The sequence below is a fragment of the Gymnogyps californianus genome, chromosome 12 (assembly GCF_018139145.2).
Source record: "Gymnogyps californianus isolate 813 chromosome 12, ASM1813914v2, whole genome shotgun sequence".
In the NCBI taxonomy this organism is placed as follows: Eukaryota; Metazoa; Chordata; class Aves; order Accipitriformes; family Cathartidae; genus Gymnogyps; species Gymnogyps californianus.
In genome coordinates, this window is record NC_059482.1 from 20,010,546 (window position 1) to 20,037,369 (window position 26,824).

The 26,824-nt window shown below is 39.5% G+C and overlaps 1 protein-coding gene across 2 annotated transcripts in view; it reads left to right on the forward strand.

Moving 5' to 3' along the window:
• The first annotated feature begins 5,676 nt into the window (after window positions 1-5,676).
• The window catches only part of NFATC3 (nuclear factor of activated T cells 3), a 76,572-nt gene continuing 55,424 nt past the window's right edge, over window positions 5,677-26,824 (forward strand). For both annotated transcript variants that reach the window (XM_050904356.1, XM_050904357.1), the window contains exons 1-2: window positions 5,677-5,835; window positions 22,798-23,929. In XM_050904356.1, the coding sequence (XP_050760313.1) occupies window positions 5,736-5,835; window positions 22,798-23,929 (1,232 nt within the window). In that variant the 5' untranslated portion in view covers window positions 5,677-5,735. The remainder of the gene's footprint in view (window positions 5,836-22,797; window positions 23,930-26,824) is intronic.

Genomic DNA, 26,824 nt, shown 5'->3' on the forward strand with positions numbered 1-26,824 from the left:
TGTATAAGAAGTATTCCAGATTTGAGAGTCCTTACTCTGAGGCATTTGCAATCTAAGTGACAAGAGGAACAACAGAAGTTGTATCATCCTCACCTTAGAGGGAAACTAAGGCAGTGTTTTAAGTGTCTATATAAATAGCAAGTTAATTGTGCTGCTTTGAGAAAGTCTGAAAATTAGACTACAAGAAATTGGAAGCTTGGAACAGAACCTGTATTGTCTATATCCCAGTCCTGTACAAGAGGACTGGCTGGTGGCTAATCAACAGCCAAAAATGAAAGTTAAAATATGGAAAAGTAAGTAAAATGCCACCTTAGTCTTTGTATCAAGCCTAAGAGCTTTTATGAAACCTCATTTGAGTTTCCACAACTATTTATCTTATGCAAACATCACTGCGCATTAAAGGAGTTTGTTCTTGTTCCGGTAGCAATCTCAGTTGTCATCTGATTTCACTCACAAACCACTTAGGCTTTGTAATAAGACTCTAAGGTATCTGTAAAAGCAATCATTTCAGAAGCAAGTACTCATGCCTGGAGTGTCCTTATGTATTCATAGCAGTAATAATGCAGCTGATAATTTTACTTTGCTTTCATTTGATGATCTGAGAGCAAAATACTATGAATATAAAGTCTGTGAAGAGAGCCATGCAGTTAAGTGCCAGATTTCTAGACCCTCTAGTCTTTTTAACGTGTGTGATGGTAACCTCCAAATGGGAGGATTCCAACCTGCTCCGTCAAACTATAGAAATATAGAGCAGCAGCAAACTTTATGAAGTAATGTCTGCTTTACAGAATGTTAAACAAACAATAAAGCAAAGCAATGATTGTTTAATGTAAAAATATATTGAAGAAAAATATATTAAAGTGTACTAATATGACTGCAGTAAGTTAGGAGAGCGATGAAACTTCTTGGGGAAAACTATAAAATGGTTAAATGAGACTGTGACCTCATTAAGTTTTTATGTAGGTTTGTTTTTGTCAACACACACCTTGTAGGCAATCTTTTTTTTTTTTTTAAACTTTGTAATCTTGCTGTTACAAATGCCCCATTGATCACATGCTGAGCACAAGATCTAGATAGGAGTGTTGTAATTAAGTCATGGCATAGGGAGTCTTAAAAGGATGACTGCAGATTTTCACTGAAAACTTAAAATTTATCCAAGTTCAGTCAAATTACTCCCTTTTACTCTATCTTCTGTCACCATGTATTCTAATGCCTGAATTCAGACAACTAATTTTCCTACAAAACTTTCCAATGCTATGCAATCTGCTTTTGTTTTTGTTTTCCTTTTAATTCCCCAATGGCAGAAGTTTCACATTTCACCCAGGCACTGGTAATTAGCCAAGGAAATTATTTAAAATGCCAGATGTCACATATTAAATATAAATAACCTATGACCTTGTGTGCAGAATGCAAGCCCCTTTCCTATATGACTGCTGAATTTAACTTTCTTGAACATAGCCTCTATACTGAAATAGTATCTTATAACACCATTCTGCATGCTTAAAAAATGGATGTGCCTTGTTAGCTGTAAGAGACATAAAGGCTGTGATAATTTTGTTTGTATGCCATTTGCAAATGAGTTTAAGTGTGTAAGTATACATTCACACTGGTCAAAAAAATCGCCTTGTTGTACTCGTGCTTTTTTCAATAGCAGCTGTAAAAGGCATAACCACAGATGCAGCCAAGGAGCACTATCTGCTGATTCCAGGAGTCTTTGTGCTTTCTCATCTGCCCTTTTTATGCCACGCTGGTGCGTGTGGCTTCTAAACAGGTCCAGATTCAACCACAACCGGGAACAAGATCAAGCACATGAAATACAACCTTATGTGTTATATTCTTAATTCGAGGCTGTTTGGTTTATTGAATCATGCAGAACGAATGCCTGACCATGCTTCTTCCAAAGCCTATTCTGGCTACAATTGCACAGCTGGGTTTGATTTGCTGCCCATAGGAAGGGGGGAGGAATCCCTCTTACTCCAAGACAAATACAGATCTGGGATGTGGCTGCAGATCCAGAATTCCTAGCTATCCAGCATAGGATGATGTGTGGAAAATAAAACACAGCACAATGTAGCCCTCAGGTTTTTGGAGCCGAAAGTCACAACACGCCTAGAAAATAGCCCCAGTTTGGAAAGGATTCAAATACCACAGGAAGCGCGTTCCTTCCTTCTCAAGGCACATGCAATAACTCCAGCTTCTGACCAGATCAAGGTGTATCCCCATCTGGATGCAATAACACAGCCTAAAAGCAGCAAGGACAGAAACCACCTATGCATATTAAATAAATGAATAAATAAAAGCACCCCCTCCTCACAAAACCACGAGCAAAATAAAGTTGCCCTCATTACTGCCACCGTTTCATCTCGCAATAGCAAGCAAAAGCCAAATCAGCCATCCATGCCGTGGACCTCAAGCACAGAGGTTGACATAAGTCCCTGGAAATTGATGTAAGCCCACGTCAGTCGTTTTAGGGCTTCTGCCAACTCTCAGTCACGCCCCAATTACTCTTTAGCTGTATAGAAAGGGTTTGAAGGTGCTTTTCTTTTTACAGATTCAAATGTAGAAAGGATGTGCATTTTGGTGCAGTAGGACAGAGACAGCAAAATGAAAAATATGGTGAAGACAAGACAAAAAGAAAGGATATTGCTGGCAAGAATTGGAAGTTCTGAACTCAAAGACAGATATATCTGATTTTGATGTAAAAAGCTTTATAAAGATTACTGTAAATAACACTTAATTGCTTACAATGCCACCTTACCTTCTACATATTCTGTAAATTCTTATCTTGTTAGCTAGATGGCCATGACACAACCAATTACTCTATTTTATTTTAGGATATATAGTCCTTTTTAATTGACAGCTGTAAGTAGGACTAAAAGCACTGCCTAATGACCTGCATGTATCATAGTTTTCTGAATGAATACTGTCTCAAACAGGGGAGAAAAGATTTGTTTTACAGTTAAGGGAAAGGAACAAGACAATAATATGCATATTTTTAATTTAGCATACTCATTAGAAATATACTCTGAGCATCTTATCAAAGAACATGGATCAAATACTTGTTTGTGTTCAAATTTGCCCTTACAGAGAGAACAAGTTTGGTTGTATTTTTCTCCAGGGACATGCATAATGAATAATCTACTGGTGTAGCAGAACAGGAAACTGCTATTACTCCACGTGCTGTAATCTGATGCAACAATTATTTAACAATAAGGCAAATTCTAATATATCTGCTTTGAAAATGTGAAAGATTACCCAAAAGTTTTTAGACAAAAATTAGCTGCTAAGAGCCATTTTATATATAGTATATTTTACTGAATTGTTCATCGTAGACCTGTTTTCATTCAAGAATGCATGAGGGTTTTTCTTAACCATGGTTAATCCAATTACACATTCTTTTCTAGCTTGTCTTGCTACGTGACCTTGGATTTAGAGGTAAAAAGAGGCTACAGGCCAACTGGGTGTGAGCTTCTTATAAAGGTTCGGGCTTCCTTCAGGAGAGGGAGTTGGCTACCCTTACAAGAGCATCAGCCTTTGGTTTAAGTATTGTAGGAACAGTAGCTGTAGTTGTTCATGTATTTTAGGTAAAAAAAATAGCTAGTGGTGTGTGGGAAGTAACAATAGAAAGGACGGTGCATTAGAAGATTAAGTAAAAGATAAACATATGGCTGCTTTGTATTCTGGGTACTAGAAGCAGCTTCCCGTTTTCACTTGGGTAAACTCCTCCTGTCCTAAGTTCTACGTAGTATTTTTTAATATGATGCTTTCTGTTTCCACTAGAATTGCAAGGTCACAAAGTAGCTTTTCATTTAGGCTTGCTTTCTTCAGCGTAGATTACTGATCTTCCTTATGAGTGCACAGATAGATAGAATTAACTGAACTCTTTTAAAAGCCTGCTGGACTGAGAATTTTGCACTGTAGCCAATTTCTCTTCCTGTTAGCCTTCTTTTCTCACTTTCATTCACATCTCATTTCATAAAAATGCATGCATGGGATTATGATATGCCTGTTTGGATCTGTCTAAACAGCAACAAACACAAAAAAACCCTGTGCATAGCCACAATTTGAATTAGTTACTTATGAATCGAACAATATTAACAGATAAACCTATAATTTCCACATGGCCATAGAGTCATGACACACTACCTCTAGTTCAGTTAATTTTTCAACTAAGTAATGAAACCTGGTCCTTTAATGTTTAAAAGATAGAGCAATGATATTTCTGGTTAATATGAGTTTCACAGTCCATAACATAAATAAAACTGTAAATATCACATAACTATCTATAAGCAAATGTGACTGGCTGTGAGTAGTAGTTTAATTCCCATCAATGCCCACGTTTCAGCACAAAGCTAAAATCTTCCTAGATCACATATATTGATAATTCCACAGCACCCAGTGACGGTTTCATTAAGTTGCTCTAGGATTTTTTAGACTGCGAATTCCAGACACATCAGGCCAATTATGGTTTCTGCACTGCCATCCGCTGCTGGGAACAGATGCTCCTGCTATACGGACAACTTAAATTCTATGTTTTCTTTTGCCCTTTTATTTGCCTTTCAACCTTAATGCAAGGCAAAACAATAGGTGATGGTATGTTTTTGTGCAGGCAGAGTATTCTGAAACTTCTGTGCTCTTCCTAATGACTGCCTGGCTCCCTTTATTGATGGCATACACTGCTAAAAAGTATTTTAATTAGTCTCCTTACAGTTGCTTCATCGCCACTGTTTCCAAGGAGCCTGGAAGGTAAGTGGCTAAGAGCTTAGAGTCCTTCAGCCAGCATTTGTTATCCAAGCTACATTCCTCAGCTTACGCCAACCTACCTAATTACCCGAGTCGTTAACTGGTGCCAAGAACACCACCTATTTACGTGCGGTTTTTCAGAAGACTCTAACTTGAAATCCGCATCCCCCAAAGGATGCTGCGCCTTTGCTCTCACATGCGGCCGTTTGCGCCTTGCAGGAGGGTTCACACACGGACTCCCGAAGCAGTCGCGTCCCGGCTGTGGCGGGGGCCTACGGCAGCCCCCTCGCCGAGAACGGGGCCCGGAGAACGGCAGGCCCCCACGCGGCGGCGGCGGCGGGGCGACACGTGGCACCCGCACCCCGCGCGGCTGCCCCGCCCCTTTGTGCTCAGCTGGCTCCATCGGATTGGGCGCCCGCTCCAGGCCGACCAACCAACTACAACCCCCGGCAGCCCTCGCGGCGCGGGGGTGGGGGCGGTGCGAGGCAGGCTCTCCGCGCCACGTGACCTGCCGCGAGGCGTCCCTCCGGTCCGGGTCACGAGGCGCCGTCGGTGTCGCCGACGTCACCGCGTGAGAGAGACCAACTGTGGGAAACGCCGGCGAGGGGCGGGGCAGCCCGGCGGGGCGGGGGGGGTGGGTGCTGCCCGGGGGCACGGCACGGGGGCGGGGCCGGCGGGCGCGCGGGGCCGGGGCGGTGCAGCACGGGGGCGGGGCCAGCCGCGGCCCGTAGTAGGCGCCCTCCCTCCATGAGTGACAGAAGGCGCCCGGGCACGGGAGCTCGCGCTGGGGCCGGAGCTACCGCTCGCGCCGCCGCCTCCCCGCGCGCTCCCCTCGCGCTCCCCTCCCCCGCCCGCCCCCTCCCCTCCTGCCGCGGCGCCATCCGGTGTTATGAGGCGGCCCTGAGGGGCGGCGGCGGGGAGCGCAGCCCGGCAGGAGCCCGGCGCGGCCCGGCAGGGCGACGGGGTCTCGCTTCGCCTCGCCGGCCAAACCCATGACTACGGCAAACTGCGGCGCCACCGACGAGTTCGACTTCAGGCTGATCTTCGGGGAGGACGGGCAGCCCGGCCCCGGGCCGCCGCTGGGGCCTGCAGGTGCGCTCCTCCGCAGCTGGGTCGCGGCCGCTCCCCTCCCGCCGCGCCGGGGCCGGGCCGGGGGGTCGGCTTCCTGTTTTCCTCCGAGTAAGGCGAGGGGGGGCTGCCGCTTGCCCCGCCGCCGCGGGAGGCGGGAGACCGGGGCGGGGGGGGGGGGGGGAAGCGGCGCCGTCCCCCCTCCCTCAAGCTGTGGCCGCTTCACGGCGCCGCTCCCCTCCTCTCCCCTCCCCTCGCTCGCGGGACGTGGGGGCTGCGGAGGCGCCCCGCGGGCTGAGGGGGGCGATGCGGCCAGCGGGGCCGGGGCTCTCTCGGCCTCTCGCCGCCGTTACAACTTTCTTTGGGAAAAGAAACCCAAGGACTCGGGTCGTGCGGGAGGAGCCTCCCCCGGGGCGCGGTGGCTTTGCGTGGGGGGAGGCCCCGGCGCTCGCGGAGACAGGGGGCGGTTTGGGTCTGGTGGGCCTGCCCCCTCTCCCCGGAGCTCTGGCGCAGGTAGCGGCGGGGGGGACCCGTCTGCCATCCCCTTCGCTGCCGGCGCCGAGCTTGGGTCGCGTCGCAGGGCTTGGGGGAGGGCGATCGGCGGGGGGTCCCGGTGAGGTACAGCGTGCCGCTAAATTCGGCGTAGGGCAGTGAGCGACAAAGTATTAATGGGGCTGGACTAGAGACTTGCTTGGGGCTCGTGCGATGAAAAGTTTCAACCTAACTGTTCCCGTATGTAAAGCATCGTAGTTACTCCAGTGTATTCTTACAAACTTTGTGTACGTGTGGATGGGCAAAACACTGCGTGTTGAGATGTGATGGCTGTTTGGGTCCATATGTACGGATATATACACACGTTTCAGAGTGTTTCCATTTTATTCTGTTTTGTAGTATTGGAGCCTGAAAATCTCGTTTAAAAAACCTCCTATTTCTTTAAACCGCAGAAAGTAAAGTATTCCCTGTAAATTACGATGTGGGGAATCAATGAGAGCCAGCCGTGCAGCGTGTAGCTGTACCAGAGTTGGATGGCTGCATGCTTTTTTCCTGACCTACTTGAAATAAGTATTAATTGGTAATGCACTGTCTTAAGTCTAACTGGTTAGATCATAAGATAGCTCTGAAACATGACTATCCAGGCTAAATGATGCAGCCATGTTGTTTTGTTCTCCGACTCGGCTGCATAAGTTGATTAGAAAAAAAAATTGTTTGATACAGTCTGTATATAATCCAGTGTGAACACTCAGGATTAATTTCTTACAAAATCTCTAACTTTCTTGATGCTAAGCTTTAATTTACAGATTTCTTCAGATAAGGGGAGATTTTCTTTGCCTATTTTCCAACTTAGTGGAATAGCAGATGGTGCTTTTGGGAAGGGGGCCTGAGTTGTGCTAGCCAAATAAATGCATTACAGTACCATATGAAAACAATGGAGAATGTTAACAAATTACAACAAAAATAATTGATACCCCTATTTCTATTCTTTTCCCATAAAACTAGTAGTCTAAACTATGCTTCTCTGTCAATGATAGATGAGAATGAGAAAACAAGTTGCTCAGAAAACTGGACATAGTAGTGGTACTCAGTTCACTTTTATAGTATTTGTATTTTGGTAGCATTCCTTAACAAGCAGTTCAGATATTACTCTGAATATAGAGAATTTTCCATGCTTGATAAGTTAAAACTATTTTTAAGGTGAATTTGAAAATGTGATATTCAGACCATGAACTGATTTGTTTGCTGTAGCTGTCAGTAAGAAAACCTGCATCTGTAACTCAGTAATTTCACTGTCTCGTGGAATACTGGAGATGATCTCGCCTGCTGTGCACAGGTGTGGTCTTCAGGGGAAGGGGTTAGAATAGGTCTCTGCCTTCAAGTATCCTATTAAAAGGATTGCCAGAGTTTAGCTGTTAATTCTGCCCATGTATTTTACATATGAAGAACTAGATTTCACATAAGAGAGGATCCATATTGGAAATCTTATATTTTTCCCTTCCCCCTCTTCCAACTATATTCGTGAGATGAACAAAAGTTCTTAGATCTCCCTAAAGCATATATTTCATAATCCCATACCACTTGCTTCAATGATGTTGTCTGTTGTGCAGCAAAGTAAGCGTAAGGGTATTTTTTTTTCTAATATATGCTAGTAATAAAACATGTAGGTCGCAGGGAAAGTTGCTTAATTTGAAATAAATAATATTAAAATTACTAAGTCTTCCATGATCATGGAGAACACTTGAAAACACGTTTTCATGCTTCATGCTGTATCTCTAGAAGTTTGGGATTGGCATCCTTGTGAAAGAAGTGTCTAGTACTAAGTTCTTGTGTAAATAACTTGGAAATCTATGTTAATGCTTTCTTTTATGCTGAGACTACTGTAGTGTTGTGAGGATTTTATTCTTTTATATATGTACATATATAAGTATATATGTTTATATATTTTATCTTTAACTGTATTTTTAATCAAAAGCAAGAAAAAGTGAGCTATTCTTTCATTTCCTTTAATATACTTTTGATTTCTGAACTACTAAGAAAATGCTAGTCCCAGGCAGTAATTACCCCTTTTATGACATAAAAAGGACAATAAGAGAAATTAAATCAACTGGGATTCTGAGTTTATTATACAGAACAATTTCAGTGGGTTGCAGGACAGTAGAACTAACATACCTTGTTTTGTGCTAAGTGGCAGGAATTGAGACTAATGTTCTGCAGTAGCGCTTGTGTGCTTGATCTGAAAGTTGTAGTTCCTGCTGCAGAGACGAATGCGTGAAAGATGGTTTAAAGATGCTTGAAAGCCTGTAGTCTAATACTGCAATCTTTGCAGCATACTTCACTTGAAATCAAAGGGTTAGCCCATTTCATATAGCTTGTGAACTAAAGTAAAAATTTGCTCAGGTGGTTGCTAGATAAGAGATTGTCAAAAGCTCTTCAGCTGCTTTTAAGTGGAAGTTAGGTACTAAGCACCTTCTGCAAAATCTTGCTCTCGTCTTCTCTGATAGTTTAGTGTCCTTGTCCTAAAGAAGAAAGAAATTATCGCTTTGATTTTGTAGCGTTCAGCACTCAAAACGGGTGGTACAGTTCTAGGTACTAATAGGTATCATCTTTTTCTGACAAAATAATTCAGGCCTCCAGTGCCCAAAGGTAATGCTGTAGAGCACTCTGAAGTGAACCGAATCTCTTTGGTATACTCTTTCTTGCGAAGCTGTTTGGTTAGTTGCAGTAGCATCTGATTGCATCTTGTCACCTTGTATCAGTTGTATTTGAAATGCCTAAGTAGGCATTTGAATTACAGTATTGTTCAGGTCCTGTACAGTCTACTAAAATAGATTGTCATGTAACTAACTTTGTCAATTAATGTATTTGAGGTGCCACCATGTTTGGTCTTTTTAATGGAGAGATTTTTGAGATGTAGTATGTGACACTTGAATAATTGAATTTAACTTGAATACTTTTCTAATGATGCCCCCATCCCCTTCACCCTCCTGGTTTTGCAATACTATTCAGTATAATTTTGGGAAGTTTGCCTAGAATTTATTAAGCATTAAGCAAATAAACTGCATTAAGGTTTTCACACTACTGTTAAAAACTCTGCTGAGGATGTGGTATACTGTTTACATGCCAAACTGTGCAAAAGGGGAGCAAATACAAGTTGCTATGATTGTTTCTTTAGCTGAATTTTTACTTTAAGGGTTCATCTTCTATTTTAAAGAATGAGTTTTTACAAGATAAGGGCCTTTAAAGAACTTGGAGTATGTAGTGCTAAGCTGGGAATTCAGGATCTTGTAAGGTTCTGTAACATCCAAAATTGTTTCTTGTTAGTATGTGAAATGGGGACTGCCTTAAAATTAGAGGCTGAAAACTGTTCAATATCCAGAAAATGAATTATTTAATTACTTAGGAAATTCTGACAGATGAGTTATTGATACTGCTGTATAGAATCTTGTCTAAAATGTTCCTGTTATTTCTGATGAAGTCTTCTAAGAGCTAAAGATGGGCTAAGGTTTTGTTACTCAGTAAAACAGAGTAATACGTGGAATTTCACCCTAACACCCACCTTTTGTTCTTGGTTTATGGAGGAGGAGAAATTCATATTATCTTTCAATTCTAAGTAATCATCCTTGGTTGATTTTGTTTATTTGTTTTCCCAAAATATGAGTGCTTTAAAAGTACTGATAAAAGTACCCTCCTTGAACTTCTGGTTCATAATTGTTTTATTTTCTTGGAAACTATGAAACAAGCTGAAAAGAGGTTCTCTGTATTTCCTGTGACTTAATATTTGGTTAAGTAATACTATTTAGTAATCTTGTTACAGATGAATCTCACACTCTCTCTTACTTTTCTCCTGAAAAGTATGGTATGAAAAGTATGAAACATATCCCAGTTCTGTGATGAATTTAGTGACAATTCAAAACATCTTTGCAAGCTGGAGCCTCGCTCTGGATAAGGACAGTATATCTGGATTTGCATCTTTAGTTTATTTGAAAATGTCTATACTCTTGTTCTCCTTTGAGTTTTTTTCCCCTAGCTTAGAGCTATTAGCTTATTGGTTTGAGGCTGTTAGTGAATGTCAAGATGGAAACACACATTTTGCCATTGTGGCTGTAATACCTGATCTTTTCTTTTGAAGGTGTCCATGTCTGACCTTCTTTCTCTATGAGCATCGGTGAGCTGCTTGGGCTGCTTAGCAGTTACCTCCTGCCCATGTGTTAAGTGCTCTGAAGCCATGATGGGCGCTGAATTTTTCCTCAGTAGCTAGGCATACAGAGTTCTCTGTAGCAAAAACTGGCACTATATATGTCATTTAATTTAGATATGTAGTAAAAGTCTTTAAACCAAAGATTTGTACTGAAACACCACCACAATACTAGTCTTTATAGCTTTGCATTGATCATTAATATGTAAAGTATTCTTCGCTTTTTAAATGTGTATTCATGACAGGTATTTCTGTCAGGGATTGTTGGTACAGAGTAGAAAACAGCCTAAGCTGTTTACAGAAGTTTGCAGTGTGCTTGAACTTTTTGTTCTTTTCCCTAAGATGGTGATTAAGGTAAGCAATACTAAGAAAGTCAAGTTGTGGTAGGAAAGAGAGCGGTCTCATAATTAGACTGAGTGGAAAACTAAGGGCTGGATGGTGGCAATAATTGTGAACTTGAGGTGTTAGCTGACTGAGGGTTGCTCTCGGTGAAATTCATTTTTGTGATCACATACTTCTGATCCAGAACTGCTACAAAGTTTGCTTTCCTTAGCTGAGTAAGAGAAACTCATGAGACATGATCTTCTGAAGTCTTTTTAACAGACCATCTTGCACACCTGTATGGTTCACCTGAAGTTTTATTCCTTTTTAAAGTCTTTTTATTCTGTGTAGATTTGGTTGCCTATATAAATGGGTAGGGGAGAAAGTACAAGCACAAGATGGTAACTCTGTGGTTAATATGTATAATTTGAGCCATCCATATAAATACAGCTGTCTGTGCTGGTCTGTAAACATTTGCTATACAAAAGAGTGATCATGTGGATTAAGACTAGGATCAACTGGTGCAACTTTAAGAAAGGAATGAATAGACAAGTTGCTTGAGTCCGTTTCTTTTTTTTCTCCCTTACACAGAAATGATACTTTTTAACAGAAATGTTTGTTTATTTATTAGATATTGAGCATCAAATGTATTATGATAGGAACCACCCCTTGAGGGAAATTTAGTTACTAGCATTTTATTTTACAAGCTGGTGGATGCTGATATCTGTGCACGTAAAAGATTGACAGGCAGGGACACAATGCAAATCAGTCATAGGCTGTGGTTATATAATCTGCTGATGGAGGGGAGGAGGGAAAACCAAACAGCTGCATCTGACCAAAAATAGAGGGTCTGTGACACGAACCTTGTGACTTCAAGATAACTTAGAGAGACGCTGAGGAAGAACCAAAGGAAAATGCGTATTAAAGTCAAATCTGGTATCAATGGAGTCAGAGTTGCCTGGCCATTGAGAGTAACAGATTAAGATGGTAATCCCGGGAAGCTGACATGTTTGAATATGTTGTGTTTTTTCACAGTATGCTGGCTAAATGAAGTCTTGCCTATTTGGATAAAGCTTGACCAGGACGAGACCATTTGCAAAAATACCAAACTCTCTTGTGTGCTGTTGCAAAGCAGTTGTAGTTGCACCTGATCTATTTCATAACTTTTATGGTTTGGCGTATGGTTCTTAGATCACTACATAGTGCATTGAGAAGCACTATGTAGTGAGTCACTATGTAGTGCAGGGATTTGAAACAGATCCCTAGTTTGACAAAATGTCCCTTACTTTGTGTGTGAATTCATAGTCGCGCGTCACCCTCTGTCCTGTTCCCTCCCATCTGAATTATGGGCACAGTGCAAATGAAAACAAATCCGGAGAGTTGGGATGTGGGAGATGGGCAGGGTACAAAAGCATTTGTGCTAATGCTTTTATCTTACATATTTCTGAAGATTAGAAATAAGCTCGGTCTTTCTTCAAAGTAAAAAGCAGCCCTCTACTTAAAACATGACAGTCTTTTTCCTTTTGTTTGTGTTGTACAACTGCAAGCAGTTTATCATATCCCACCTGAAGAGTAGCCAAATAAGTAATGTTGCTGTGAATGAGTGAGAAATGAGAGTAGATTGGGCCTGGGTCAATAGTAAGCAGCAGTTTTGCTATTCACAGCAATAACGTAAATACGGGAGTTGTTGCCTAAAGCTGCGCTAGTGGGCCAGGGAAGTACATGGAGCAGACTTGGCAGTAAGCCCAGCCTGTAAAACAACATCCAAGTCCTTGCATTTGTCCAGGCATGCCGTGTGGGGTTCGAATGACAGTGGAATTTAAGATGAGTGAAATGATCAGTAAGGCTAAGTAAAATTGTAAGGCAGGAGCAAGCTTATTAACAAGCCAACATTCTCTTCTACCTTTAGTACACCCATCTGTGAGTATTCTTGTGAAATACCGGTGAAATAAAACATTTAAAAAAATTGTAGAACTGTTCAAAGTCATTCAGGGAAGATCAGTTTAAATCTGAAGAACTCGGAACTGGTTGATAAGCAGGCTTTTGGGCTGTGTTGTGGCCTGCACATCTCATGAGTTAACTGAACAGCTGAACTTAATCATTTACGTGGCTCTTCTGATTAAATGTCTCAGTGGCATTGACTGCTCATGGTTACTTTTCAGACAAAGGACGATAGGTGTGATAGAAGATACTTTTGTCAGTTTTCTTTGGGAGGCCCAGTCCTCATTTTTATGTACCTGGGGGAAGGAGAGAAGAATCAGCTTTCTGGGGATCTGACTATAAACCCATGATCTTTCAGCAATAAATTCATGAAAAAAAGAACTCTGGGTTTGGTTTGGGTTTGTGTTGTGTTGCCCTTTTTTTTTTAACAGAAACAAAAACTTCATTTGAGGCTGCATAAAAGACATTTGTAGGTAGAAACATGAGCAGGTACTTAGAGCTAATTTATTACTCCCAGAAATGTAGAATTGTATTATTCATATTAATATTTAGATTAATAGCAATTGCTTGTTTAAAAAATGGCTTCTCAGACTGCATTTTGAAGACTAGTCAACACTTCTAAAAATGAGAAATTTTTAATATGGCAAAATTGCTGAATGGAGTTGGATTTTTCTGTTTGTTTTTTAACAGGTTGGTGGAGAGGCTTATTTTTGAAATCTTGTAAATATTCCTCTTTGGACTTACTCTTAGGTCCTTTCAAACCAAGATCTTTCCATTTTCTTGTGTATGAGGTTATTCAAGATTGCAGGAGGCAAATAACTTTGAATTCACTCCTTAATGAGAGTCTTCATGTTTTAGTGGCTGCTGACTTTGCTTTTTAGGAACAAATGCTGGGAGAAATGGTTTGGGTTTTTTTGAATCCCAGATTTTAATTTTTTTGTAATGGTTTTGATAAATAGAAAAAATGGGAAGACCATTTAAACATAAGTTCAGTGATAAGCGGCGTTTGTAGCAGCTCCTATGCTGGAGAGGGAATGGAATTGTGACTGTAGTTGGGACAAGGCACAAACTGTTACCTTCTAACTGAAGTTGTTTTACAGAGTAACCCTATGTATCTTCATACTCAAAATGAAAGCATACGCTAAAAACACAGTGAGGAGCTGATAACACAGTCACGGTGCATTTATTAACTGTTAGTGACAATGATTCACTGCTTTTGATGGCTGCATAATGGGCTGTAATAATGTCTACAATGATTTATAGCTACTCATGTGTATCTTAGAAGCTTTCTAGTAGTTGTTCCCTAAATCAAGAACACAAAGGAGATGAGGAGATGGAGTAACTGTATGATTACAAAAGGCTTTAACAGTGTCATTTGGGATAACTGTACTCAAGTGACAAGGCCACAAGAGAATGTGTGGTTTAATCCAAAGAACCACTAAGAAAATCTGTCAACATTTTGTATTTTGCATAGGTTCTTTACATTAGGTCAGGGTCTCTGTATTTCATCAGTGTAATTTGTCAAATTTAGGCTTTTGAGAGCAAATGCTGCTGTCTTTCAAATTGCCTAGCTTTTTTGGTTGGAGGCAGGAGGTTAGGCTGATTAGGTACAGTATGTGGTAAAACCTCCATTCCTGCTGGAATAAATGCAAGCTATTTAGGACTCTCTGAAGAGATGCAAAGTTTCAGTGCTTGCATGTGGCACAGTTGTGAGGCCTGCCAATATGGTCTCCCTTGTATTTTGGGGGATCATTCTGAAAGTTGCTGAAAAAATGGCGTTCGTGCTCAGCTTCAGCCTCCCCTTTCTCATTTGGCTGTTTGACTCCTGGTTTTGCCTGTTATGCTTACTCTGTCAATCTTAGCAAAGTGAATTCAAGGTGTTTCTGATTCTACATTCATGTGAGCAGCTGGGAAAACAGGAAAGTTTCAGATTATCATTCTGGCTTATTTCAGTCCTTTGATGTACAGAGCCTTTGAGTTTCGTGCACCTGAAGTCTACATTAAAGCTGTATTATAAAACATATTGGTGAAAAGCTGTAACATTAATGATTTAAAATACGGAGTTAACAGTGTGGTAGGATTGTCTGCTGTGGAATGGTTTGCCCTCTGTTGTGTTGTAGGACAGCTGCAGAAGTACAGTGTAATTTTGCTGAGGTGTGAAGAGTTCCCAAACTAGTTTGTTCAGATACTGTCCATACCAGTTCTCAGGCTCTGTGTCATGCTGTGTTTGACACACAGAAAGAGGCATGCCCCCGTTTCAGTCTCCCCTTCTCTTACTGTGTAATCTCTCCCCACTCAAACTTCTTGCCCTGGCTAATTGCATTCCTTTTCTACTGATTTTCACAAAGACCCTAGCCTATGTCACCATACTCTCCTATAAACTAAAATACCCATTTTCTTGCACGCCCCTGTCTTGTTTTGTTTGCTATGGCCTTACTTACACATTCTGATCTTGGAAACTTGGGTTCTGCTCAGTGCTTGGTTCAGGACTGCAGCAGACTATAAACCTGGAGGTGTCTCTGTATAGAGCAGCAGGTTGCTATCGGCAAGCTCATTGGTGTTAGAAGTTGATCAGTGGTAAAGGCATCCATGTAGGTAGTTAGGTGAGGATTTCAGTTTATAGGTACAGAATAAACCAGAACGTTGAATAACTGGAGAGCCTTTTATGGAGTATGTTAGTTTTGCCCCCACAAAGGAAGAGTTAGGTTGTGGATAAATTGGCCTGTGATACCAAGAATCTAAACAAACCTTCAGCTGGCAACTACAGCACATAATTCCCTTATTCTCTTCAATCAGTATTTGCCTAATGTCCTCGCTTATCTTTACAATCAGTCTTCTTCCTGTGGGTCAGGCACAACACACCAGTTTTGGAGTGCTCAGTCTTCCCTCAGTTCCCATGTCTACACATACCAAATGCTCTGGGATTGCAGGGCTGCAGTCCTTTCACAAATTCTAACAACTGATCATATAGAATAATGTACTTAATCTTCAGAACAGCAGTGACAAATAGGCTGTTAATACTATGTGTTAGTAACTGCTGCATGGATGTATTGTGTTGTTTTAAGAATCTCCCCAAAGGCCGTAGTGTATTTCTTAATATTTCTGAACTACCGGGTCATGTTAAGCTGGCTTTCTGTCGAACACTGAATGATAAATAAGGCTTCATCAAACTGGAGGGCAACAGCTTCTGTTTTGTCTACAAGGGTATTAGGCAGTAAAATACTGTGCCCTCTTGAATGACGTACCCACAGAGAAAAAAAGGAAGCAAAGAGAAGCCGTAGAATTTACCGATTTTTAAAGCAAAAAGTAAATATTTTTCTTTTTTAACCTGTTATGAGTATTAATGAATAATCCTTAAATACTGAACCACAAGCTCTATATAGCTTTCATTTAAAGACATGCTTCATAATCAACCAGAAATACTAGGAGAGCTGGAGAAGGCACAGGAATAAACACTGCCTAGGTCTTCCGGTTGTTATTTTCTGTTCTTGTAACTGAACTTAGAGTGACTAATTCTTGTTGAACCTTACAGTTACAAGCTGGATTCTTTACCTGCTTTGTACATCACTTTTTATCAATGTATCTCAAAGCACTCTGCTATGAAAGACTATGAGAATTTATGTTTTCTTTAAAAAAGGGAAAAAACTCAACTGAGATTAACTCCCTTTGCTGCAACAGAAGCACATCATTTTCTGAAACATGCTTATGACTTAGGCAGATGCATTTGATTTTCATGTTTATTTAGTCTGTTTTTCTTACATGCCAAATAAAAGTTCATGACTGCTATTTCCCTATTTGGAACTTAATTCTGTTACTTCAGGGTGAAGCTGGATGTACACTAAGACAGTCATTCTAGTTTAAATGCATACCAGGCCTAAGGGTTTAGTTGCATGTTACGTTTTTATTTGATAGTGAAAACACCTGCAGTTCCTGTCCTGGTTGCTTGTTTGTCCCCATGTCCTAAAGCTTGCCATCCTGTCAGTTGTGTATATATACAGGTGTTTACATTAGTGCACTGCAAATCTGATTGCCAAAATCATCTGGGTTAAAAATACCTCTCTTCTCATTTCCCCTCACGCTTTATGTGTGAGTGTGTGTGGGAGGATAGTTGCTGCTGAAAAAACGTAAGGTGTAGTTGCACCCTGAGAGCCAGTATGTTCTTACTTTATTCAATGTCAGCTGTAAACATTTGATATGCTGTATTATTCTCTTGCTTAAACTAGTGCAGCTTCATTATTCTTCTGCATTTCTACTGAGAACAATGAATTCTCATCCAGACTAGAATTTGGAAAAGACACATTAACGAGCTCCCACTGTTGAGAAGATTATTTTTCTTGTACATTTCCAGTATTCTTGCTTAACACAAGAAAACGAGTGAAATTCTGATGGGCACGACAGAGCTGCCTCTAGCGTACATGATTGACAGAAGTAAAATTTATTTTTATCCTTTTTGAGTAATCTGATACGACCATGAAACAGAGCACAAAATCATTGGAGAGAGAGAACTGCTTCATAAAATGACAGTTGCTGTAAATCATCCTTTTCTGAAAGCTTAAACTTGCACTACTGTTTTGTGTGTTGCTAAACTTGGTCTATAAAGGTGTGTCTTCCCCCTGCTCCACCTTGCTACCTTAATTGTTTTCACAATTTATACTTTTTTAGTACCGTATTTGGTGGCTTACTAGTCAGTCATACTCTTTATAAACTAATGCATTGCTGGGTTTTTTTGGGTTGTGTTTTTTAAGTTGATGTTTAAGCTTATAGGAAGTGTCTTTGGAGAACTTAGAGCTTGCAATGGAAAAATGGAGTTAAATATCCAATTATAGAGCTTTAGTGCGGTAGTGTACCAACAAGAACTCTGATCGATTGTCTTTTTAAGTGCACAAAAGGAAAACTATGACTATTGGGTATTTGGGGTTCTTTGTGAAGATTAAGAGTCCTCTTTCATCCCAAGAAATATATGAACTGCTGCAAATCAGTAGGATAATGAAATTTAAAAATGGAGCTGCATGTGCTTTTTGTTCTTATTTACAGATATTTCTGTGGCATTCTTTATAATACCATGGTGTTCACAAAGAGATAATGGTAACTGTAATGACAGAACTGAAAAACAAGAGAAGTTGTCATTCTTTTTAAAGTTTTGGAGTAGAGACAGATTATATGACTTGCCTGAGAACACACATGATGTCTGTGGCAATGCTCAAGTCTTTCCTCATGCTATTTAAAGGACTTGATTACTGATCCTGTTTTTGCAGTAGTATTTTTATAAGACCTAGGTCGTGTTGCACTTTCTTAGTACCTTGTAACAACTGCTGTTGTCTGAACCTGTTTGTTTATGGGCTTACAAACCTACAATAATAAAGTGGTTTGGATAATTTTGGCACAGGGCTTGCGTTCAGACATTTGATAGTAATTGACCTTCCTTCTGTGGAGAAATCTGGCTCACTGCACAGCTGCACATATGCATGTGCCAGTACATTGTTGAGGAGTGAACAACTGGTGGGCAAGCATTACTAGTCCTGAATGTGCAGTCTGATATGGCAAATAGTGAGCAAAATGTACTTCAGGAGCAGTTGTTCTGGATATTATTTAGTTATAGTCTCCAGTTAGACAGCTTATGTTGAAGTGTAGTTAGCAGCTTAGTAAGGGATGAGCCAGCGTTGTTTTAATACTGAACAGGAGCTTCTGTAAAGTAGTCTATTTCCACACAGTAGCAAATGTACATTCAAAACGACAGACCTTCTGGTTCCCATTGATAAAGGATGACACAGACACCTGATGTAAGATTGCAATGGAAGTCTGCAGCTTTATATAGATTATATGCACTATGTGAATATAGAGCATCTGCTAACTTTTGTGATCCCTCAGTAGTAAACCTGATCTCAGCAGGGTGCGGAAGAAGGCTTCACTAAATTTCTAGACTCAGTGGCTTCTCCACACATGGTAGTGTTAAAAGTCTTAATAAGTTAAAACAAAGCTGAGTTTCTTTCTATGCTAGCTATCCAGAAGACCTCCTTTGATCGTAAAACAAAATTTGTTTGACGCGGTTTTGTTCTTAGCAAACATTGACTTCTTGTTTTGTTTCCCTGTCTCCTTTTAAATGCTTACTGGAACAAATAAACTATTAATACTACTTCTAAAATGGAAGTTAAACTTATTGGCCAATAATTCTTCAGTACTTTTTAACCTTTTATTTAGTCCAGTTTTCTTTACTCTGCATTGCTATTAACTTTGTTAGCAATTTACTCAGTTGACTTTACTAAAGAAAAAACATTTAACACACCTGCCTTTTCAGGGTCATGGCAGGCTTTTGATGCGAGTGGCACTGCTTCTCTTGGTCTTTGTATTTTGCTGTGTCTATCCTATCTAGCATCTTGCCCCCATGTGCTTGTGGTAGTTTTTATGCTCTGCCTTAGTAATCTGACCTAGTTTCTGTTTCTTGAATGCTTCTTTCTTGTATTTTATGGTCAGTGAAGGCCTCATGACTCGGCCAACTTCACTTCTTTACTGTCTTTGCTCCCCCAATAGGATTGTTTGGATGCAATAGCTCTCCTATTAAGAAACCAGATTTCCATAACTCCATTTTTGCCTTGGGCTTCTCCATAACTCTTTTTTGCCTTGCACTTGCCTATTGTCAGACTTCCCTGAGTTTGTTTACCCTCTGCTTTCTTGAAGCCTTGTGTTGTATTTTTTTGAGCTGTTCTCACTCCTTTCCATCTTAAGGGTTGTCAGCTGTTTTGGTTTTTTTCCTTTCTTTTTTTTTCCCATTTCTTTCACTCAAATTATATTCATCTTTGTATGTTTACTAGTTCCTTCAAATTGGCTAGAGGGCTCTTCCAGATTGGATTCTCTCTACAGTCTTTAATAGGACAAAAATAATTATTGGTAAATAGTCTAGTAGAACTAATGACATGATTTGTAAAGGTCTTAGTAGTTAGTGTTGTCCTTTGTATGAGCAACTAACGAGTTATTTTAACACGTGACTATAAGGGGGAGGGTTTGTGTGTGCAAACTAAAATAAATCTAGCTGTTTATTGATCGTGTCTGAAAATGGTTTGGGTGATTTAGACATCAAAATATATTGTTTCCACAGTCTTAAGCATGCTTTTGGGATTTGCTGTTCATTAGATGCATTCTTACTCTAGGTTTCTGGCTTCCTGTTTTTTGAGTGTGTGCATGTATGCTGCTGGGGAGGGGTAATGGGAGAGCATGGTGTCAAACTCATTAGAAGTTGTTTGTTGTGGAGAGGGACCAAAGAAGCCTGAGTTGGAAGAGTGCTCTCCTGCCTTCTCCATCTCTTCCCCAGTTCTTCCCAGCTGGTGTTGATGATTCTGTGCTAGTCTGATCTCTCCACCTCAGCTCAACGAAACTTAAATTTTGAATGTACATCTGCTTTTTGTAAATCCCGGTGACATTGAAAGTGGACAAATTGTCTTAAATATTTTAAGATTTCTTGATTATTGCTGCAAGAGAAATAAGGCTCTTTGCAATGGTGAGAGTTTTAGCACAATGTGCTGCTACTGTTCCTAAAGCCATTAATGATAGTAAATGGTTACGCACAGGACTTGAAGACTTCCAACTGTTGTTTTCCTATAACGTTTTTATTATTATTTCAAAATTTCTGTACCTGTAACTGTTTTATGTCTAAGTTTTGAGTAGCTGGATAATTGCTTTTATTAGGATTGCCTTTTTCCTCCCTTGACCTGCGCTTCTAATACTAATAATGAGTTAGGAAACAAGGACATCTGTGATCTTGCACATGAATATACCGATAGATGTGGAAAACCTGTAACTATCTACTGTCTGCATTTCATGTTTTGTGATGGGAAACAGCAAAAAGAAAGACCCTCAATTAAAGTTTTAAAAAATGTTTGTTATCCTAGTGAAAGGATAGGCAAATGCAGTTTTGATAGTGTTCAACATAGTGAACCTTGTGTTAATTATTTGTATGATATACAAAATAGTCCTTCCTGAGTATCCTGACCCTTTTAGTGTATGCATATTTAGAAATTAACCTATACCGATTTTTTTTGTGCTCTTAACACGTATAATAGTAGTTAATGATATAATTATATAATGTGGATAATTGTTATGTATGACTATATGTAATATATATAAAATCACACAGTGCTTATAAAACTACTTAGTACTAGTCTTAAATGCAATTTTGTGCCTCCTTTAATAGATTACTAATAGAGCTGTTCCCTGCCCATGAGCCTTCAGCCGCCTTTTTTTTTTTTTTTTTTTTTTAAAGTCTCAGGAACATAGTCCATTCCTTGGTAACAGTATGCTTTCTCTCCATTTGAAAATGCTTCCTTGTTGTCTCTGAGGAGATGCTGTTTTGTTTTGTTTCTGTTTTGGTTAATTTTAAGCTGATTGCTGTTAGTGAAACTGATAACAGAATGACTTTGTTAACATACTAATTTTTTTCAACATGGAAAGGCCTAAAATACATCGCTTTCTGTCTGGATATTTTATCTGATTGTGAGAGAGACTAGATTTATTTTAAAACAAGTATTAATATTCTACTGATATTCAGGATAAAAACCATTAAAAGGAAAAAAAAAAGAGCTAATACCCAGAGATGCAATTAATGTCATCCAGTCTGGATTTATGAAAAATAATTGTATGAACATATGTCTCATTGTCACATTTGACACAGGAGCATTTTAGTTTGCAAGAAACATTTATGCTTCTGCATAATTTTCCCCTACTACTGAAAAAAATACTTTAAAAAATAAAAACCCACACGCAAAGCACTAGAAACTGTATAATTTTAATGACGTAATGATGCTGTTAAATGTTAATTACGGGTCAAAAGCTCTTAAAGTGATTCAGCATTAAAAAAAAAAAATTACTGAGGTTGTAGAGACAATATTGTTAACAGATTTTGAGACTAGCTTCAGTGTCTAGTGGGGATGGTCCAAGTACATTTAATTTCATCTGCTAGGAGATGATAGACTAGTGAACTACCTGAGGTCTCCTGCATACTTACTTTCTATAATTATGGAGGGAAGGCCCTACTTTACAAGGGGAAAGAAAAAAGAGTGGAAGCACAGTGGTTACAAAATAAGAAAAAAGCTGTGTTTCCTACTCTTGTTTCAGACAAATGTCTCGTACTGGCAGTTAATTCAATATTGAGAAGCGAGGCAAGAAAATCTGCTTCAGTTCTGAGAGACAAAGCTGCTGATTTGGTTAACTGGACTTGGATTCCCTTTCAATTGCTTGTTTTTCTTTGGAATATTTCCTGTGTTTTGGATAAGTTATTGAGATCTGAGAATATTTTGTTTTACTTCCCCCCCCCCCCCCCCCCCCCGAACAACTTGTGCTCAAAGTTTGTGAGACTGCACTTGAAAAATGGTATTCTGTAGGATGGGCACTTGAGAATTTTCTAAGCAACCAAAAAAGATCTTTGGCATAAGATTCTTCATAATATCTTTAATAATATTCTTTGTTAGGCCTCTTTTGATTGAATATTTTTAGTTGTTTATAATCTTCGTTGAAATTTGAGTCACTATAAGATGCTTTCTAGTGTTAAAGGAGATAAATATTATGTATGTGATATTCCAGTGCTTGTAAGTATTAACTAGTGGGCTTACAGAAAGTATCATAGTCCTATTCATGTCAAAAAGATTAATTTTTAATAGATTATGATCAGAAATGTTTAATTATGAATGGAAAGTAGTTATGAAAGATAAAGTTTGAATTGAGTGTTGCAGCTTAGATCCTTTCAAGATTTTAAACCCATTTTCTGTGTGTATTATATTTTCAACCACTGAAGATGTGTATAAACTGTGAAATCTGGTTGAAAACAAGATTTATGACAGAAAACTATGCTGTAGTCGTCTTTAGCTGTAAATATGGCTGGGGAAAATTTAAAATTAAGAATTAGCTTTATTTTTTGTGGCTAGTGTAATGGGAGATGTCTAGGATGTTGAAAACGGGCCATACCTGGGAAACAAAGGATTTTGTTTATGGCATTTTTCAAGTATCACATTCTGACTCTGTTCCTCTTTTTTTAATTTTGTTTTCAGATCTTGAGTCAGATGACTGTGCGTCCATATACATCTTTAATGTAGACCAACCATCATCCTCTGTAAATCAGCCAATTTGTATTCCTCGCCATGGATTGCAGTCTCACTCCTCTCCTCTGTCACCACCTACAAGACTTCAGAGTCATAAAAACTACGAAGGAACTTGTGAGGTACCAGAATCCAAATATAGTCCACTAGGTGGACCCAAACCCTTTGAGTGCCCTAGTATTCAAATCACATCTATTTCACCTAACTGTCATCAAGGGATTGAAGCCAATGAAGATGAGTTGCACACAAATGGCACAGAAAATGAATATATGGAAAGGCCTTCACGGGACCATCTCTATCTTCCTCTCGAGCCATCATATAGGGAATCATCCCTTAGTCCAAGCCCTGCCAGCAGCATTTCGTCCAGAAGTTGGTTTTCAGATGCTTCCTCTTGTGAATCCATTTCCCATGTTTATGATGATGTAGACTCAGAGCTAAATGAAGCAGCTGCTCGATTTACCCTTGGCTCTCCTTTGGCATCTCCTGGTGGTTCTCCGAGAGGTCCCAGTGATGAATCTTGGCAGCAGCCTTATGGATTTGGGCATGCCTTGTCACCTAGACAGTCTCCCTGTCATTCTCCTAGAACTAGTATTACAGATGAAAATTGGCTAAGCCCTAGACCAACATCAAGGCCCTCATCAAGACCTACATCCCCCTGTGGGAAACGACGACACTCCAGTGCTGAGATTTGCTATGCTGGTTCTCTCTCTCCTCACCATTCTCCAACTCCATCACCTGGCCATTCTCCCAGAGGAAGCATAACAGAAGACACGTGGCTAAACACTTCCATCCATAATGTACAAGGCCTTAATTCTGGCCTTTCACCATTTCAGTGTTGTACAGAGACTGATATTCCTCTAAAAACAAGAAAGACCTCAGAGGATCAGACTGCCACTTTATCTGGAAAAATAGATATCTGTCCTGAAGAACAGGGTAACTTATCATCATCCCTTGAAACTCCAGTAGATGACTGCTCTGGATCTCAGCACACCTTGAAAAAAGATTTGCCCGGAGACCAATTTCTTTCTGTTCCTTCGCACTTTACTTGGAACAAACCAAAGCCTGGTCATACTCCTATATTTCGGTAAGTGATTAGAAAGTCCTTCCCTTCCATTTTTCCCCTCCTGTGCATCTTAAATAGACATATAAATGTGCTTATATTTCAGTGATGCATTAAGACTTCTTAAAGAAAACTTCTTATAGGCAGGTAGATGATATAATTGGGAAAAAACAAGTTGAGACACCAAATACCGATCTTTTTCTTCTTTTAAAAATACAGTAGATGCATTGTAACATAGTTTTATTTAAATAAAGTTTGTTTGCATACATGCACAGAGCCCAGCTGAATCAAATGTCTGCAGATCTTATGCACGCTTTGCAGTTCTGTCTAATCTGAGCAGTTAACATTTTAATATAGCTAAAGAAACCTGACTTGCATGATTTTGTAAAACTGAGAGACCACAAAAGAGGTGGGGAGTTTATTTGCTTTTGTTTTTACTTGCTTCTTTGGGCTGATAGAATTCTAGAGATAGAATAGAGAAAAAAATTTGCATGCCATACTGAAAATCATCCAGAAAGAATTGATTTCTGGGCTGTAGTTCCAAGGGTATTTCCACCATCGTGGTGCTGAGTTAACTAGCTCTTTTCCTTTTGTAGTGCTGTCATGTGCTAGCAGGATGATTTGTGGAGGCTCAGAAGAGGGAACTAGTTTGGTTGGGGGAAAAATTCACCCTCCTTCCCATTCTGTTACTTTTTAGATGGAGCAGTTCTGTGATCTTTCCAACTGGAATCACTTTGCCATTATGATGCAGTGGGTGGAGTAGAAATGAGAACTCCTTAAGCAGCATTGCTGCTGGATGGACAGATACTGTGATTACTCAGCTCAAGTTATCCGTTTGATTCCTGAACCTCTTTCTTGCTCTACTAGGTTTTAAAAATAAGGGGTAGGGAGGTACTGGGAGGAAGAAGCTGTGGACGTTTTGTAAGAAAGGTACATTAGATTAATATCTAATGTAAAGCACAATTATCCATATAAAAGCCATGTTAGAGGTTTAAATGTCAGTGCCTCCATGCTAGTCTATATTGATTTTAAAATAACTTTGATTAAAATAGTATCATTCTGTCCACAGGCAATGCTTAAGATTTGCTCTTCAAGGATGTAGTGGATGAAGCAATTCCTCTTTCTTAGGGGGAGGGGGGGAAGGTAGAGTAGGATTCTCCACATATATGCTTTATTTTGAAAAAGGCAAAGCTTAAATCCTAAAAGTTAATGACAAAATACGGTGTTCTTCTCATTGCAAAGTCATCTTTGCAAAGCACTTGTTTTCACACTGTTTTTAATTTTAGAAAGTGGCTTAGAAAATACTCATGGTTTTAACATTTTCCTCCCCCCCGCCACCTCCTCCCACAAAGTGAAGCAAAATAAAGAAAAAAATGGTTTTTTTCTTTCTGGCTCTCATAGTCTTAAATTCTTAGCAGAAAACTAGAATTAACTATTGCCCAGTAAGCCAAGCTTGCTGAAGAGGTATTCTTTTTGGGGACCTCCCTCAAAAGCACAACTTGTTGAAAAGTGGATGCTGGCTTTCATGGCAAATGCTAGTTTTTATATAATTCCCCTTTCTAGTGGCTTTTCCCAAATTCAGATATCATTCTTGCATCATTTTCACATCTTGATGTACTATTTCCTGATGACTTGTCAGATGAAGAAGCCTGTTGAAAAAATGTTTTAGAATACCTGTTCTCATTCTCTGCTGGGTACATGAATATTCTCGGCGTGTCCATCTTGTGGAATATAGAAGCACTCAGTCATCTTTTAAAGATTGCTGTAGGTGACCCTTTCCACGCGCGTTTTAGGCAGAGAACTAATGGAGAAAATTCAGCTGTGACTTTCTATTGAGTACCTAAGAAGGAACTTATGAACACAAATGGGTGAAATATAAACCCGTACTTTTAGGGTATGGTGAAACATCCTCAAAACAAATGGAAGATAAGTGAATCATAGCTTTAAGAGCTTCCTGAAGGGTAACTTCTAATGGGTACTATCAAGTAGACTTCAGTGTTCATCTGAGTTCTAGCAATTAACATTTCAGTTTTACTGCTGAACATATTCCTATGCGTTGATAGATCAGTGTCACACAGAAGGCTCATTTTTATTAATACAAAACTTCTGTTAATTTTAAAACTAAGTTTTATATAAATTCTTCAGAAGTTGTCAACTAGCTTCGATTGTTAATATCTAAATATATTTAAACAATGCTTATTCAGCCATTTTGTCATTTTTGCATAGTTGTATAACCACAGATTTTAATTTCTCTTCTCCTCAGAAATCTATTGATTTTAGTCAGTAGAAGTGATTTTTTTTCTCTCTTTCTTTTTTCTTTAATGTCCTTCCACATAACTGTTTATGAATGTGAAATTTAACAGTACAGATGCAAAGCTGCTAGCTGGAAAATTCTGTTTTACCAGATATGAAACTACTGTGTCGACAGATACATTAACTGTCTTGAAGTTGTTTTTTTTTTCTTTTTTTTTTTTTTAATTCTGTTGCAGTCTGCTCATCTGTCAAGAAAAGGTCTTCAGTCTGTTACTAGAATCTTTGCATTCTGACTAAAACAACGATAACTATTTTTCCTTAATTGTGTATTTTGGAATTTATTATATTTATGTAGGATACTCAACAGTCCTAACTTGCCATTTCTGTTAGCTCACAGGCTAACGTAATTCATACAAGTTGAGTGCTACTGAAAGATAAAAACACGTGAAAATATAGGCATGTGGCAAGATGGGGTGTAGATCTATGGTTCTTTTGTGGGATGACCAAAATGGTTACAAAAATAGATATTCAGTTAAACCTGCTTCCTCTTGTAGTGGGGAGAACTGAGCAGAACTGAATAAAAATCAATTTTACTGTTTTCATTAAGAAGTAAAAATATTTTTTTAAATGTCAGAATTTATTTAGAGGCTGGCACTGAAGAACTTC